This window comes from Sorex araneus, chromosome 3 (genome assembly GCF_027595985.1).
Source record: "Sorex araneus isolate mSorAra2 chromosome 3, mSorAra2.pri, whole genome shotgun sequence".
In the NCBI taxonomy this organism is placed as follows: domain Eukaryota; kingdom Metazoa; phylum Chordata; class Mammalia; order Eulipotyphla; family Soricidae; genus Sorex; species Sorex araneus.
This window is the reverse complement of record NC_073304.1, coordinates 94,025,207-94,043,378: the sequence shown is the minus strand read 5'-3', so window position 1 is coordinate 94,043,378 and position 18,172 is coordinate 94,025,207. Positions and strand designations below refer to the sequence as shown.

Below are 18,172 nucleotides of genomic sequence, written 5' to 3'. Positions count from 1 at the left end.
GTTGAAATGACATCTGCACTTGTACGTTCATTGCAGCACTGTTTACAATAGCCAGAATCTGGAAAAACCCTGAGTGTCCGAGAACAAATGACTGGTTAAAGAAACTTTGGTATACCTACACAATGGAATACTATGCAGCTGTTAGAAAAGATGAAGTCATGAACTCTGCACATGAGTGGATCAACATGGAAAGTATGCTAAGTGAAATGAATCAGAAAGAGAGAGACAGACATAGAAAGATTGCAGACATCTGTGGAATATAAAAAAACAGAATGGGAGACTAACACCCAACAATAGTAGAAATAAGTACCAGGAGGTTTACTCCACAGCTTGGAAGCTGGCCTCACATGCTGGGGAAAAGGCAGCTCAGATAGAAAAGAGAACAAGTAAAGTGTGGTTGGAGGACCCACTCCGGATGGGAGATGCATGCTGAAAGTAGACTATCAATTGAACACGATGGCCACTCAATACCTCTATTGCAAACCACAACACCCCAAACAAGAGAGAGAACAAAAGGGAATGCCCTGCCACAGAGATGGCATGGGGGGTGAGGGGGAAATTGAGTGGGGGATGGGAGGGATGCTGGGATCATCGGTGGTGGAGAATGGACACTGGTGAAGGGATGGGTACTCGAGCATTGTATGACTGAAACACAAGCATGAAAATATGTAAATCTGTAACTGTACCCCTCACAGTGATTCACTAATAAAATAAAATAATAAATTAAAAACAAAAAATTAAAAAATAATAAAATGCTCTAGGAAAGCATTTCTTTTACATATTTTTTAAAATTATGTAAATGCATCCTAAATTTTAAAACATTTAAATCATGTTTATTTTTTTATGTTAAAATCCAAAATTTTCCAGAAATTAAAAAAAAAAACAAACAAGAAAGATTCATCATGTCTCAACTTTCTCCAACTTGTACATAATACAGTGGAATATACTCTGCTATAAAATAAAAAATCATAAAATTTGCCACCACATGGACGGAATTGGAGAGAATCATACTAAGTACAGTCAGCCAGAAGAGGAGAGACATATACGTAATGATCCCTGTCATATGCGGGATATAAAAAAGCAGTAGGAACTAATTGATTTATTTTTTGAATTGAATTATAGATATGCAGTTACAAAGTTGTTTATGACTGGATTTCAGTCATATAATTTCATATTTTCAGTCATATAATTTCAGTTCCAACACCTGTCCCTTCACCAGTGTACATTTCCCACCATCAATGTCCACAGTTTCCCTCCCATCCACCCCTTACCACAGCCTGCCTCTATGGCAGGCGTGTGCTCTCTCTCTCTCTCTTTCTCTCTCTCTCTCTCTCTCTAACTCTCTACTTCCCCCCCAACACACCCACCCTGTCTTTTGGGCATTATGGCTACAATACATATACTGAAAGATTATCAGATATATCCCTTTACCTACTTTCAAGACTCAGTTCATGTCCAAAGTGATCATATCCAACATTATTGTCATACTGGTCCCTGCTCTATCCTACTGCCCTTCTCCCCACACACACTTCTGGCAGGCTTCCAACCACTGACCGGTCCACCTGGCTCCTGTTTTCCCTGGCCTTGGATATTAGTTTCATACTATTTTCTTTTGCATTCTACAAATGAATGCAGTCTATCTGTATCTGTCCCTCTTTTTTAGGCTCTTTCAAGGTCAAAGGCAACAAACTCCAAGAACTAGTCTACAGAATAGTGAGATGGGGGTGGGGTAAGGAGTGTTGAGATAGTTGTCTCAACACTATCTCAAGAGGACCCAGAGACAATGGTGGAGGGAAACACATTTCAGGGATTGTGGGGGGTGGGGGGTGGGAGGGGACAAGTATAGGAATGTTGTATTCATTCACTGTAGCACTGTTGTCCCATTGTTCATTGATTTGCTCGAGTGGGCACCAGTAACATCACCATTGTGAGAATTGTTGTTACTGTTTTTTAGCATATTGAATAAGCCACAGGTAGCTTGTCAGGCTCTACCGTGTGGACGGGATACTCTCGGAAGCTTGCCGGGCTTTCCAAGAGGAGTGGAGGAATCGAACCCGGGTCAGCTGTGTACAAGGCAAACGCCCTACCCACTGTGCTTTTGCTCCAGTCTGTATTCATTGACACTATTCATTGACAGTATTGTAAAATTGTAGATCACAATGACTAAAAAAATTTTTTTAAGAAAACATTTTGTAAAGAGTGAGCATGATGGATATAGTGTTGGCATGCAAGTAAAATCCAATTAGAGGAAACCAAAGTTGCACAATTGTAAGACATGCCATACATGGAGTATAAGTGCTGGGAAACAGGAGGAGGCCGGCCTTCATTTGGGAGTAGAGATCAAACATGCTTCCCAGAGAGGCATTTAGACTGTGGCTTCTAAAAGGCATAGGGGAAGAAGGTTCTGGGCATGTGCAAAGTCTCTGAGGTGAGAACAAGCTTCCTGGCAGGAGTGTACTGGGGATGGGGTTTGCTAAGAAAGGAGGCCATGAGGTGCCTAGAATTCAGAACTTACCCTGACCCTAACTGCTCTCTGAAAGGTGAGTAGGCTGGGAGCACAGTGAAACACCTGATCCACAATCCATTTCCAAGTTCCCAATCTCAGTTCTGCAACTTTCTGGTAATATCACATAACATTTTGGGCCTGCCATATTTCATTTCTCTGTCACTTATAGTACATGATCACACACCACCTAACCACTAGCCATCACTAACAATCACTAACAATTTCATGTTTCATGTTTTAAACCTCCCTAATCGTGACTTTTTGTCTTCTCCTGATTCCTTTTGCATGTTGTTGTGCTGCGAGTTATTCAATAAATACTTCCTAAGTGAAAAGTAAGGCTTGACTGGCAAGGGTCTATGCGACGGGGAAATATCAAATCTCTCATATAGTTGGCATTTCCCTAGTAGACATGTAAAAGCTTTATTGGGGTGGGTGGGGCCATACTGTCACTGTCACTGTCATCCCATTGCTCATCAATTTGCTCGATCGGGCACCAGTAACGTCTCCACTGTGAGACTTGTTACTGTTTTTGGTATATCAAGAATGCCACAGGTAGTTTGCAAGGCTCTGTCATGTGGGCAAAGATACTCTCGGTAGCTTGCCGGGCTCTCCAAGAGGGACAGAGGAATCGAACCTGGGTCGGCCGTGTGCAAGGCAAACGCCCTATCTGCTATACTATTGCTCCAGCCCAGGGGGTCATACTAACTCTGTATATTTAAATTGAATCAGTAAAAGAATGCATCTTAGAGAGCCAGTGGGAGAGGCTGCCATCACTTTTGTTGAGAAAACAAGACCAGTTTTGGTTACTTATCAATTCCCTCCCACTATCTTTCTCCACCCACAAATCTATCCCATGACTTATGCCTCACAGATCAAGCTGTCCACTTCTCCCTATTATCATCCTAAAAGACTTACATATCTTCCAAATAGCAAGAAGTTGTAGAGAAAACGATTAGATTTATTTATCTCCTGTGTTTGGAAGCACTTTTTTTCTTTACTGTCATAGGAGTGGTACCCTGAGGTTTAGGAAAATAGAAAAAAATCAAGAGAAGGGCTACTTCGAGTTTTCCTTGTGTCCTAAGTTCATACCTTTGCAGCCAGCCGACACTCCATCACTCTGATATTAAAATGGGATGTTGCTGCTTTATTCATTTCCACACAACTGTTGGCAATCACAAACACGGCTCCATTTGGAAGTTTCACATCGGTTGCTCTCAGAGGACCAAATTCTATTAACTTGGCCTATAGGAAGAAAAAATAATCCATTCAAATTTAGGAAATGTATCATGGTTTGTGCATTTATTTGTCGAAGCAAACAATTTCCCCGAAGTGCACTCATTTATTCAGATGTTAGCCATTGACTTCCACATTCTGGAGAAATAACACTAAGGCTGACAATACTCTGCTCTCACAGATCCTATAATCTAGAGGGAAAGACAGTCAAGTAGATATCCATCTCCAGGGTATAAGTATTACTGTGGTAGAAAGTGTAGGGCACTATACAGACACATGTTTGGCTGAAACATGCTGATCAGATATAGCCCAGTGTAAGCAGCTTTGAAAGAGAGGAAAATCTAAACTTGAGTCTCCATGAATTAATAAGAGTGGGATAGTTTCTTTCCCTAATTAGGATCTTGAGAAAAGTGAAGAGTTTATGCAAGTTCAAAGGCTAAAAAAAAATGGGGTGTTAACGTTATTTTGGGTATTGAAATTTGGCTAAAACAAAATTGGAAGGGTGAGGAGGAGTGACTGGTTAAGTTAGAGGAGAAAAAAAGTCATATTATTAAGTGCCATCATGTCTGCTTATAGGACTTCATCCAATACAACTAGAGTATTTTTTCAGTATTAAACCAAATGTCTTCATGCCTCATGTATTTCGCATAGGGGTATCAACAACAAATATTCTCAATATAAAGAAATCCAGGTATACTTGAAAAAAAATAAACAGCTCAGTCTGTAAAAATCTGATGAGACATGAAGAAAATATTTTAAAGAAATGTCTGCTCCTATTTTGGAAATGGGCAGTTTATGGACAAAGACCAAAACCTCTGCTCTGCCTAAAAGAGTTGATAGCCAAGGGGAAGTGGTATCAAGCTAAGGAATTCATTCCTGGCTTACTATCAACATTCTTTTTCCCACCACTGAAGCCCCAAAAATGTTGACAGAGAAAAATGATACCAAAGAGTAAATTATAAAAAGAGGGGTTGTGAATATATGTGGTAAGAGAAGTAACATTTGGATTTCAAACCAACAAGAGATTATGAAAATGCCATGAGATGAAGTGATTTGAGACAAGGGCAGGAAAGGAGGTCCCAGTAACTAGAGTTGGGAAATCTCATATTAATAATGAAGAGAAATAGAAGAGGGGGAGGGGACTAAAAAAGAAAAATAAATCTGAGGTGCAATTCTGGAAAGTTTGGTAGAGGTGATTAACACAAAATAGAATAGGTACCTTTGGGGTGCAAAGTAGTGGAGAAATGTTATCCTATAGTGTGGTGTCCAAAATCAAACATTCTGAGGATTTTAATCAAGGTATTGCGTGTCATGGAAATTTTCCCTAGTTGGTATTTTAATATAGCCCAATGCTACCTACAGTTCCTTCTTCAGCAAGAAATGATATGGACTGGTCCATGCCGCCTCCTTCAGTGCCAATATAACGCTCACTCTTGGCACATATTTCAGCAAGTTCTACCTGAAAAAGTAAAATTTGATTTGCATAATGAGTACAGTCATAAGCTATTTCTCATTCATTTATTACTCCAGGCATGGTAAATAAGTCTGAGTGCGATGCCAATGCTGATCAACCTATAGTAGCTACATGAAGCACTGTATTAACCAGGATCTCTAGATTACCATGGAACTTGGTATGAAAGCATAACAAGATCAACTAGTGTCAACTGTGGGATGGAATGAGATATTATCTATGCATGGCCTGATTTGTTATTCCTAAAACGCTCTGAGATCTGCTGGAGAGATAGCAGACTGAGAACATGCTTTGCATGTGGTAGTTCTGGGTTCAATCCCCTGCACTGCATCTGGTCTCTCAACTACCACCAGGAACAAGTCCCAAACACAGAAATAAAAGTAGTTTCTGAGTACTACCACATGTGCCTTACCCCCCTTAACCACATGGCAAGCAGTTTGTCTTGCTCCACAAGGCAAAGAAACTGCTTCCACAAGCAAGCAGTTTCTCTGCTATTTCTATGCGTTCCATTCCTCTCTATACTGTTATCACCCAAAATATCTCACATGGGCACTCATTCATTTCTGCTTCAACTTCCTTTGGTTCCTATAGGAACTATTGCACAATCTCTCCCAAGGGCTAACTGAGGTTACCAACTTTTTCTTCTAGCCACAAAGCAAAGATGCTCTGTGTCCTTTCCTTTAAATATTAAAAAGTTAAACAAGCACCATCTCTCCAGAAACAATTTTCCCTCAATTTAGATAAAGAGAATCAATATACTATTACAGTTTAGTTAGATCTTAAAATGTCATATTATCTGTTTAACAATCTCCAATGACTTCTTATCAGCCAATAAACTCAATTCAAACTCCCCAATTGGGGCTTTCAAATCTTCCAAAATGTAGGACCGCTTTTCACATGAAATATTATCTACCACTCTTTTTTAATTCGTTTGTCTTCTTGGCCATCTCATACATTTATGCAACCTCATATTACTTCCTATCTAATGGTACTAGAGATGATGAAGACTTTTCCATTCAACACCTGATTTACTGGCCATGTTAACTTCTGTGGTCAAGTCACAGGGCTGACAACTCAAATCCTCCTCCATGTCCTCAACTATTGTTCTCACTAGAGCAATCCTTTCTCTGAACTTTTAGAACATTTATACTTATTATCACCCATTTATTTCCTCGACTGTTCATTATTTATTCATTGTTTCTTCGCCCTATGACTTAATTTAGTAAGAAATCCTCCTAGAATGATCATTCTCAAACACGGATACAGTTATCTTGCGCCAGCTAAGATGCCAGAGTCACGATGCTCACACTTCTCAATGGGGCTGGTATACACAACTTTAGCAATTTAGTCCTTGATCATTTTCCAACAAGCCATATCCCCCACCTGGTCATGTAAAACCCAAACTCAGACCATCAGCAATACTGAATAAATGCTGTTCTTCATTACTTCCAGGCACTCTTATCTCAGTATCTTGTAAAGTATTATTTTATGTCCTCCCACTCAGCACTACTTCCTCCAGCATTGTGCTAGTCATCAGGATGAACACTGAGTTCCCTAAAAAGTCTTCATCATCTCTCCAGTCCCCATGCATTATAAATCCATCTCCGCACTACTTTATAAAACTCGATGCTCATTTACCAAACTGTGTTATAAGAGTAATTTACTGGTCTTTTCATTGCACCAGCTATGAGAACTCCTGCTAAGAATTTACTTCATTAACATGAATGAGTTACATAATGTGTATTATTGTCTTCCAATTCTTCCAGGTTTAGATCACATTCATTTTCTCCAGAAAAATGCTGTCCTTTCAGAAATAGATAAAATCAGGTGGTTTTTTTGTATCCCTAACCTCACACAATGCTGAGAATAGAACAGACTACATAATCACCTACTTCTTTCAACCTACAAAGACAGCAGCCCTAACACCATCCTGCAGATTCAGTGTCATACTCAATCATAGTCATGTGGATTGACTAAAGATATCTTGACCTGCGGTAGGAGATACACTTGGGATTTTGATATAATGGTCATTGTATGAGACCCATTGAACACACATGGTCAGAAACATGTCTACAATAGCACTTGTAGCACTGTTGTCCCATTGTTTATCAATTTGCTTGAGTGGGCACCAGTAATGTTTCCATTGTGAGACTTGTTACTGTTTTTGGCATATCGATTATGACACGAGTAGCTTGCCAGGCTCTGCTGTGAGGGCGAGATACTCTCAGTAGCTTGCTGGGCTCTCCAAGAGGGACAAAGGAATCGAACCTGGGTCAGCCACATGCAAGGCAAACACTCTACCTGCCGTGCTATCGCTCCAGTCCAATATTTTTATATTTATATTTATATTTATTAAAATTAAATAGCACAGTGGGTAGGGGGTTTGCCTTGCATGCAGATGACCCGGGTTCAATTTCTCCGCCCCTCTAGGAGAGCTCGGCAAGCTACCGAGAGTATCTTGCCCACCAACAGAGCCCGGCAAGCTACCCGTGGGGTATTCGATATGCCAAAAACAGAACAAGTCTCACAATGGAGAAGTTACTGGTGCCTGCTCAAGCAAATCGATGAGCAATGGGATGACAGTGACAGTGATACAGTGAGTCACCAAATATTCAAACACTTGGAATTTATTTTTTTAAAAAGTTGCATTCTGTGATTTAGTATGCTATTAACGATGGTTTAATTGTTAATCTTGGGTAAAGGCCAAACTCATGCACGTAATTCGAATACCACACCCATCATCAGTGTGCCCACATCTCTATCCCAAAGACCCTAGCCATTTCTCCCTCCCAAGCCCCACCCCAACTTGACTCTATAGATCACTTCTCCCATCATACTGTCTTTAGATCTTTGTTACTATCTTGCTGTGTATCTTTAACTCTCACATATGAGAGAGGTCTTTCCTTCTGACTGACTTCACTCAGAATGATATCCTCTAGTTCCATCCATGTTGCTGCAAATTGCATACTTTTATTCATTCTTAGAGCTGCACAGTATTCTATTGTGTACATATAAAACACAACTTCTTGATCCATTCATCTGTAGTTGGGTGTACACTCAAAAATGGAATACTATGCAGCTATTAGAAAAGATGAAGTCATGAATTTTGCATATAAGTGGATCAACATGGAAAGTATGCTAAGCGAAATGAGTCAGAAAGAGAGAGACAGACTATAGAAAGATTGCGCTTATCTATGGAATATAAAATAACAGAGTAGGAGACTAACACCCAAGAATAGTAGAAATAAGTACCAGGAGGTTGGCTCCATGGCTTGGAAGCTAGCCTCACATGCTGGGGGAAAAGGCAGTTCAGATAGAGAAGGGAACATCAAGTAAACTGTAGTTGGAGGACCCACTCGAGAGGGGAGATGTGTGCTGAAAATAGACTAAAGATTGAACACGATGGCCACTCAATACCCCTGTTACAGACCACAACACCCAAAAGGAGAGAGAGAACAAAAGGGAATGCCTTGCCACAGAGGCGGGGGGGGGGGGGGTAGGGATGAGATTGGGAGGAGGGATACTGGGTTCACTGGTGATGGAGAATGGACACTGGACACTGGTGGATGGATGGGTACTCAAACATTGTATGAGGGAAACACAAGTACGAAAATGTGCAAATCTGTTACTGTACCCTCATGGTGATTCACTAATTAAAAAAAAAATGTAAAGAAACAATATGCCCAGGGGAAGAAGCCCACACAGCACTCAAGTGAGAAATCAGACCTGGGCTTACACTTAAGCAATGACTTTGAGTCAGGATGAAAATTGACTCCTATTCCCCCTCTCCACATAAAAGCAATAATACTCATTCACAGATTATTTCTTTAGTGAGGATTATAACCTTTAAACCTCCAAACAACCTCCAGATTAACATCATTAACATACAGAAGAAGAAATGGTATACTTAACAAAAAGTGGTGGAATTAGGATTTGAACTTCACTGCATGACTCCAGCCTATATTCTTTCCACTGAAAGAATATAGAAACTTTAATTACTGAACTTTAATTACTTCCTCCACAGGCATCCCCATTAGAAATGATATAATTTTTGCATCACTTCAAAGGGACGCAAAGGAATACATACAATTGCCAAAATATAAGTTTTCTTCCAAACATTTTCTCCTCTTTAATGATTTCTTCCTCTTAGAAAAGAATCTAAAGTCTAAAGGGAAATACACTGATTCAATGTTTTGTAAATTGTATGGCCAAAACTGCATTGTTTTGTAAAATAGGGTGTTGATTTTCCAGAATCTTGATCTGGAAAGAATTCAAAATGGTCCCAGCATCTCTATCCAGAACAGTTCGCCCACAAGGCTAGGGACATGCTTCTACTTTGCTGTATCCTCCCATACTGATTTCAGACCCATGGACCCCATGATTGAGTGGGTAGTACCCCAAACTACTACATGTAATGAAATCAAAAGCAAATTAAAGAGTTGAAAGAATGACTCATTTCACAGTTGCCACTTCTCCCAGAATTCACGAGGGATTCAAAATCCATACCACAAGCTTCCAAATGTTGGGTAAAGGCCAAACTCACCTACTATTTAGTTATGTGGGCTTAAAGAGATTGCTTGATTTTTCAGAATTTTCATTTCTTCCTGCAATGTTAATAATAATAACTCTCAGGTAATATTATATGGCAGGTACTGTTATGATTAATTATTTACTTCTCATAGTTAGTTTGGAGAGAAGTATTTCTTCATTTTAAGATGAGAAGAACGAATGGGTTTTGCTACTGAGACTAGGCTAGTAATTAATAAAACTGAAATTCAAACTCCAATTTGTCTAACTCCAGAATACATACTCCTTGCTGTTTTGTTTTGGTGGCCAAACCCAGCAGTGCTCAGAGCCTCAGGATCACTCCTGAAGGTGCTGGGCTGAGGGTTTGGTGTGGGAACCATACAGCGGTGGGGTCAAAACTGGAACTCTGGCATGCAAAATTTATGCTCCAGACCTTTGAGTCATCTTTCCCACCCCCAGAAGACATACTCCTAATTACAATGCTCTATTGCCTGTCATGCATATAGAGGAAAATACCCACCTTCCTGGGATTACTTTGGGAATCCAGTCATGGGATAACTCTGATGACTAAATGAATTAAATTTTTTCTTTAAAAAACACCTCACTATATAGATTGAACACAGTGGCCACTCAATGCCTCTAGTGAAAACCCAAAAAGAGAGAACAAAGGGAATGTCCTGCCACAGAGGTGGGGTGGGGTAGGGTTCGGGGGTGGGGGTAGTGGGAGGGATACTGGGATCATTGATGGTGGAGAACGGGCACTGAGAGAGGGATGGGTATGCGATCATTGCATGACTGAAACAGCAAGTACGAAAGTTTGTAAATCTGCAACTATACCCCATCAGTATGATAATAAAAATACAATTTTTATTTATTCACTAATAAAATTTTTTTATAATTTATTGATTTTTTTAATTATTGAGTCACGTGAGGGTACAGTTACAGATTCACACATTTTCGTGCTTGTTTTACCCTCATGCAATGTTCGAGAGCCCATCCCTCCACCAGGGTCCATTCTCCACCACTTATGAACCCAGTATCCCTCCCACGCCCCTATCCCATCCCCCCCACCCCACTCCACCTCTGTGGCAGAGCATTCCAATTTGTTCTCTCTCTCTCCTTTTGGGTGTCGTGGTTTGCAATAGGGGTATCACTAATAAAAAATTTAAAAAAAAAACTCACTAGTGGTGGAGAATGTGCACTGGGGGAGGGATGGGTGTCTGATCATTGTATGACTGAAACTCACACATGAAAGTTTTGTAACTGTATCACACAATGATTCAATTAAAAAATATACAAATATATAAAAAAAACTTACACGCTATAAAAAAACTACATGCAATTGTTAATTTTAATATTTTCATATTAATGAGAAATTTTTAGCAACAAGTGTGTAAAGTCTAAAGGGATATTTATATGCATATCAAAAAGTGGTGGAATCGGGGCTGGAGAGATAGCACAGCGGGTAGGGCGTTTGCCTTGCACGCGGCCGACCCGGGTTCAAATCCCAGCATCCCATATGGTCCCCTGAGCACGGCCAGGGGTAATTCCTGAGTGCAAAGCCAGGAGTAACCCCTGTGCATCGCCAGGTGTGACCCAAAAAGCAAAAAAAAAAAAAAAAAAAAAAGTGGTGGAATCAGGATTTGTTGGTGTGCTTTTGACAGCTATATATTATTTCCATTAAATCCATTGATACCTTACATAAGTTAAATATGGAGTATTGATTTAGTGCCTCTGCACTAAATTTGATTTACACAATTGAGTGGCAAAGTCACAAATCAAATATAAGGACAGGAATAAATATTCTTAAGTACAAGCTCATTTTCCAAAGTATTTAGGGAAAGAAAACAAAGGATTCTGAATACCTTCTAGGAGAACCAACTCAACAATATGAAATAATGTAGCCTAAAGCAAACAGGAGAGTGGGTTCTTTGTTTAAAACATTTCAGTCTAATTTGGAGGAAAAACTCCCTGCCTGCCAAACTAAACATGCTTGTAGTATAAACTGCAGCAGCTGGCCCACAGGCTGGCTTCCCCGATAGCCCTCGCCACCCACCCCCAGACTAAAAGCAGAAAGGTCAGTCCTAAAAGCTGATGAGACTGGAAGAAACAAGAGCACATTGTTTGTTTGCTTGCTTTATTTTGAGTTCTGTTTAAGGAAGAATTTGCTTCTGACCATAAGCAAATATCAGAGCTAAGCCATAGTCCAGAACTCAGAATCATTAATAAAGACATTTTTAGTGGCAGAGCACATAAATGACAAGAGCAGAGACTGTCATTCTGAGACATGTGAGCCTACTACACCATTTCTGTTTTGGGGACACTTTAGAATCATAAAATGTCCTCCGAGAATTTTAATCAGACACAGCAACTGGTCAAGGCACAAAATCAATACTCCAAACATACTTAAATTATGTAAAGTATCGATGACTTTAGTGAAAATAAAAAAACTGCTGTCAAAAGCACACCAACACAAGTATATGGAGTGAGCCATATTTAAAGTTAACCTAAAGAAAAGTGTAAGACAGTGCCGAAAGTAGATATGGACAAACATGATGGCCTCTTAGTGTCTGTGTTGCAAGCCATAATGTCCAAAAGTAGAGAGAGAGTATGGGGAATATTGTCTGCCATGGAGGCAGGGGGAGGGTGGGAAACGTGGGGTATACTGGAGATATTGGTGGTGGGGAATGTGCACTGGTAGAGGAATGGGTGTTAGACCATTGTGTGATTGTAACCCAAACGTGAAAGCTTGTAACTATCTCACAGAGATTCAATAAAATTTTAGAAAGGTGTGACCCAAAAAGTAAGAAAGAAAGAAAGAAAGAAAGAAAGAAAGAAAGAAAGAAAGGAAGGAAGGAAGGAAGGAAGGAAGGAAGGAAGGAAGGAAGGAAGGAAGGAAGGAAGGAAGGAAGGAAGGAAGGAAGGAAGGAAGGAAGGAAGGAAGGAAGGAAGGAAGGAAGGAAGGAAGAAGAAAAGTCTAAGACAAATTCCAGGACCCAATTGTACCTTATTTAAAAAAAGCCAACTTGCCACCTGTACCTTCTGGGCCTCAAGCCTTTCTCCTATCTTCCTCACTTCTCTCATATCCCCCCACCCCACCCCACACTCCACCTCACCCTCCCAGCATGCATACACATAGCGGAAGAGTCCCGAGAGAGGCAGAACAAACTCTAAGATGAATTGATTTCCATCCCTATCCGTCTATGCCCTCTGCCTTTGTAACAGCCCTTGTAACTTCAAGAATCCCAGGAACCTTCAAACCCGCAACTTGTGATTTTCAGTTCTATCCTTTCCTGGAAAATATGTCTGATAATTATTAGAAAAGATCATTTGGCTGCATAAGAAACTTTCCTCAAGTTTGCAGCCAATAAATCCATTCCTATTCTCATTCTTGCCCTCTGGAGAGTTTGGAGAAACCTGACATTATTCATCGACTCTCTTTTAAAGCTCCAGAAGAAAGTTAATGAGGTTAATTTAGCTCTTTGTGTGGTTCTGCTCTTGAAGCAGCCTGGGAAAGAACCCAAAGTCACATGTGCTCCCAAGTTAAACGGTTCACCCCTCTGCTGCCTAGAGGGTCTCCAGTAAGAGGAGTAACAGCAGGACCCAGTAGTTGTGAGAAGGGCTAAGGACCCATGAACGCACTGACTTGCTGAGTCTGGATTTTTATAAAACCCACCGATTAAAACACCAAAAATAATGTCAGCATTAACAAAGTAAACTCATCTTTTTTTTAGCAGGTTTGTTAATGAGGTCGTTCAAAATAAAATAATTCCATAGATGGAAAATGTTAATCTCTTTAAATCTACAAGTCTCACCCATAGCAAACCTTATTTACTAAGCAGTTCCCAAGACAAGATTACCCAATCATTACTGGCTACCCTAAGTGCAAATTAAGAGAAAGGAGGAAATAAATAGTACGTTTAAATCATTCAACCAACAATCATTGAACATGTTGATGTTGGCCCTACAATTTGTATAAATTAAATGACATTCAAGCATGAGTCCCCACTAGTACATGCTGGCATCAACATGTAAAATTATGTCCTATAAATTGGGTATTTAATGGTGAATTTAACATAGCATATACATGTGTTGGTTTTCAATGATACATTACTGAATTTTATCATTTTATCACTACCACTGTCATCCCTTTGCTCATCAATTTGCTCAAGCGGGTACCAGTAATGCCTCTATTTTGAGACTTGTTGATACTGTTTTTGACATATCGAATACGCCATGGGTAGCTTGCCAGGCTCTGCCGTGTAGGCGAGATACTCTCGATAGTTTGCCGGGCTCTCTGAGAGGGGTGGAGGAATCAAACCCAGGTCAGCCACGTGCAAGGCAAACGCCTTACCCGCTGTGCTATTGCTCTAGCCCACTAAATTTTATATAATGTTAAAATGCAATTTTAATTCAATTAAAAATTCAAAATTAAAAATAAAATACCCACAGGCCAATAGGCCAGTAGCTTCTTTCAAGAAGCTTACAATATTAATAATTTCTTTGGCCTCTGAAATTAAAATGATAAACTTGTGTGCCAGACAGCATCTGTTTGCACCGCTAGATAAGATATCTACTCACCTTCATCCTACACCTACCTGCAGCGGCAACCTAGTGCAAGCAAGATCAAGAGATTCCTGAGCACTTCATTTGCAGAAGAAAAATGAAGAATTGGGGATGGAAAGGTAATGAGGTTACCATCAGGTCTGGGAGCAGAAACATCTCAGCTACAACTAGAACTGGTTTCCCCTACATGTGGGCGTGGCTCTATCTTTATGAACAGTCCCCATTATCTTTTATTATATATATATATGCACATGTATATATCATACCACAACTTCTAAATCCATTCATCTATAGTTGGGCATTTGGGTTGTTTTAAATCTTGGCTATTTTAGTAAGTACAGGTGTGCATATATCCTTTCCAATGAATGTTTTTGTGTTTTAGAGATAGATGCCAAAAAGTGGTATTGTTAGATCATGAAATACTACGCATATCTAAGAAAGAACAAATCATGCAATTTGCAGCAACGTGGGTAGAGAGATAGAAGATATTTTATTGAGTGAAGTCAGTGAGAAAGGGACAGATACAGAATGCTCTCTCACAACAGAGATCCAAAGGCAACATAATGGGGGAACTGACACACAAAACTGAGTTGGGGGTCAGGTGAAAGGGAAAAAAGGTGGAGTCCCTTGGGGGAAGGAGACAGGAACATTAGTGATGCATGTGGTGCTGGAATTATGTCCATGAAAAACTTATTAATAGCACTGTAAGCTAATAATAAAATAATAATATAAATTTTAAATAAATAATTTAATCACTGTCACTGTCATCCTGTTGCTTATCGATTTGCTCGAGCGGGCACCAGTAACATATTCATCGTGAGACTTATTGTTACTGTTTTTGGCATACTGGATATACCAAGGGTAGCTTGCCAGGCTCTGCTGTGAGGGTGAGATACTCTCGGTAGCTAGCCAGGCTCTCTGAGAGGGGCAGAGGAGTTGAACCTGGGTCAGCCACATGCAAGGCAAGTGCCCTGACACTGTGCTATCACTCTAGCCCAATTAATTTAATAAATGTAATAATTTAATAAATAAATTCTTTATTATTGAGCATGCATTTTTTCAATGCTAATATACCTAAATAAAGAAAACATGTCAAGGCCGGAACGATAGCATGATAGCACAGTGGGGAAGGCGTTTGCCTTGGAAGTAGCTGACCCGGGTTTGATCCCTGGCATCAAACCTCCCAGGCACTGCCAGGACTAATTCCTGAGTGCAGAGCCAGGAATAATCCCTGTGCATCACCTGGTATGACCCAGCAAAGAAAGAAGGAAAGAAAGAAGGAAAGAAGAAAGAAAGAAAAGAAAGAAAGAAAGAAAGAAAGAAAGAAAGAAAGAAAGAAAGAAAGAAAGAAAGAAAGAAAGAAAGAAAGAAAGAAAGAAAGAAAGAAAGGAAAGAAGGAAAGAAAGAAAGAAAGAAAGAAAGAAAGAAAGAAAGAAAGAAAGAAAGAAAGAAAGAAAGAAAGAAAGAAAGAAGGAAGGAAGGAAGGAAGGAAGGAAGGAAGGAAGGAAGGAAGGAAGGAAGGAAGGAAGGAGAGAGAGAGAGAGAAAGAAAGAAAGAAAAAGAAAGAAAGAAAGAAAGAAAGAAAGAAAGAAAGAAAGAAAGAAAGAAAGAAAGAAAGAAAGAAAGAAAGAAAGAAAGAAAGAAAGAAAGAAAGAAAGGAAAGAAAGAATGTCAATAACTCTTTTGGGTTTTTGTTGTTGTTGTTTTGCTACCTCACTTATTTTCTCTATTTTCTTCCCCTGTATTCTTTCTCTACTCTAACTTCCAAAATGTCTGGGTTCTTACCTGGGGCTATTTTTAACTTCACCTCAAAACTGGTAAAACTATTAGGCAGAATCTAACCAGGTAGGATAAACTTCATGAAATAGCACCCCCAAAAAAAGCCTATAAAGGGCTGTTGTAGTCTTGTGTTTTGCAACATGACTAATGACCAAGCTTTAACTTATAGACACTTTGGACTGTCAAAGAGGAAAATAAAGTAGGCTTGCTTTAATTAAAATAGGAGAAGGGGTGGGGTTTATTGTTTCTTCTTCACAACTCTAACTCAAAAAGATCAGTAATTTTTGCACTTCAAGAAAAATTGCTTGAGAGTAATGACAGCCAACTCCTAAAATGATTACAGCAGATGCAAGTTACCCTTAGGGATGAAGCAGAAACATTCCAGTAAGTAATTTGACGGGGGAGGGGAGTGGAACTAGTTTGCATCTTTAAAAGATAAGAAACAACCGCCTTCTCAAAAGGTAAACCGGCTAGAATGTAGAAGTATGGAACACATATTAAGCACACATGAGCCTGAAGAGCTAGTACAGCAGGTAGGGTGCTTGCCTTAAATGTAGTCTATCTGGGTTCAATCCTCAGCATCCCATTTGGTCCCCTAAACACTGCCAGGAGTAATTCTTGAGTCAGAGCAGGAGTAACCCCTGTGTTTCACTTGGTGTGGCCCAAAAACCACTACTAACAAAAAAACACTTGAGTGTGTATATAAATGAAGAAGAATAGAAGTATAGGAGTTGGATATCTGTTGGAGGGAACACAATCTATTCAACCTGGACAAGACCAATGATTAGCAAAGTTAGCATGCATAGCTCTGAAAAGCACCTCAGGTGCTTTGTGAGAACAGAAGCATGGTCTTTGGGTCAGTTCCCTGCATACTCCACAAGAAAGACCAAGAAAACTTCCTTTAATTTATCTAACCTGCAGTTAGAATTATGGAAGGAACCAGATTCTGAGAGGAGGCCTTCAATAGGACAGGTACACGGTTTGGGATTGTAGGTTTGTGAATATTCTAAGAAAATATCTGGTAAGTTTACAGTAAGTTTAACTAAAGGTAAGTTTCCTCTAGATGTTAGCCATGCTGCCTGTACTGAATGAAAGGAAATCTTTTTAGGTACATAATAGCATACTAACTTTGATACTTTTCCAAATGATGGTGCAGGGTATGCAAATGTGAACAGTAAAACTTAAAATGCAAACATGAATCTAATAGGTGATAATGAGATGAAAGTAAAGAAATTAATATAGACACTCTACTATTTAACTTTTCCCTATATTCATCTCCAAATATAATCCAAAAAGCCTCCCTCCCAACCAGCCCAATATTCTTCATAGGCCCACAGCAGATTGATCACAATCTAAGGCTAGTGTCCTGTTGTGTGGACATTATTAGACACCTTTGTTGTTTAACAATGACAAAAGCAACTATTGCATTGAGTCATATACAGTTCTGAGCACCTTTCAAGCACTAGTGAATTTCAAGTCCGAGGGTTTTTTTTTAATTACTGAATATAACTGATAGTTAAAAAACAAGTACAGAGAGATTAAGTAAATGACCCCAAAACATTCAGCAAATGAATGGCAAAGCCAGAATTTGAATTTAGATTCCTTAGTCTCTACTTTAGATCATAATACTATCTGTTATCCCAAGGGAAATGGAGTTTTAGGGGCTGGAGCCCTGAAAAGCTTTCCCCCACATGTTTATCTTTCACTAGCATAATTAAGTCAATCAGGAAGGAAGGAAGGAAGGAAGGAAGGAAGGAAGGAAGGAAGATAATTTATACCAAGGTAATTATTTTGGGGAAGGGGGATAAAAAGAGAGAACAAATCCCAAAATGAGTTATGGTAAGATAGAGGGAGGCAGACGCCTGGCATATTAATGGAATCAGACAAGAATATGACCCAAGTCACTGCTACTAAATACCAACGGGGCCTCCAACATCTGTGGTAAAGGCTGGTGTCACTCCCTTGGCGGGCAAAGTGTTTATTTTGGCTCTGACCTTTGAAAAACATTAAATAATGATGATAATAATGGATGGGCAGCAGGCCTGCAATCTCTCTGGTTTGGCAAGTATGTCCTGGAACTGCACGTCCCT

At 39.7% G+C, this 18,172-nt stretch overlaps 1 protein-coding gene across 2 annotated transcripts in view; it reads right to left on the bottom strand.

Annotated features, from left to right (window-relative positions):
* The window catches only part of GALK2 (galactokinase 2), a 156,876-nt gene that overhangs the window by 75,422 nt on the left and 63,282 nt on the right, over positions 1 to 18,172 (bottom strand). For both annotated transcript variants that reach the window (XM_004611785.2, XM_055131912.1), the window contains 2 exons: positions 5,100 to 5,198; positions 3,596 to 3,748 (listed from right to left, as the gene is read on the bottom strand). In XM_004611785.2, coding sequence (XP_004611842.2) covers positions 3,596 to 3,748; positions 5,100 to 5,198 — 252 coding nt within the window. The remainder of the gene's footprint in view (positions 1 to 3,595; positions 3,749 to 5,099; positions 5,199 to 18,172) is intronic.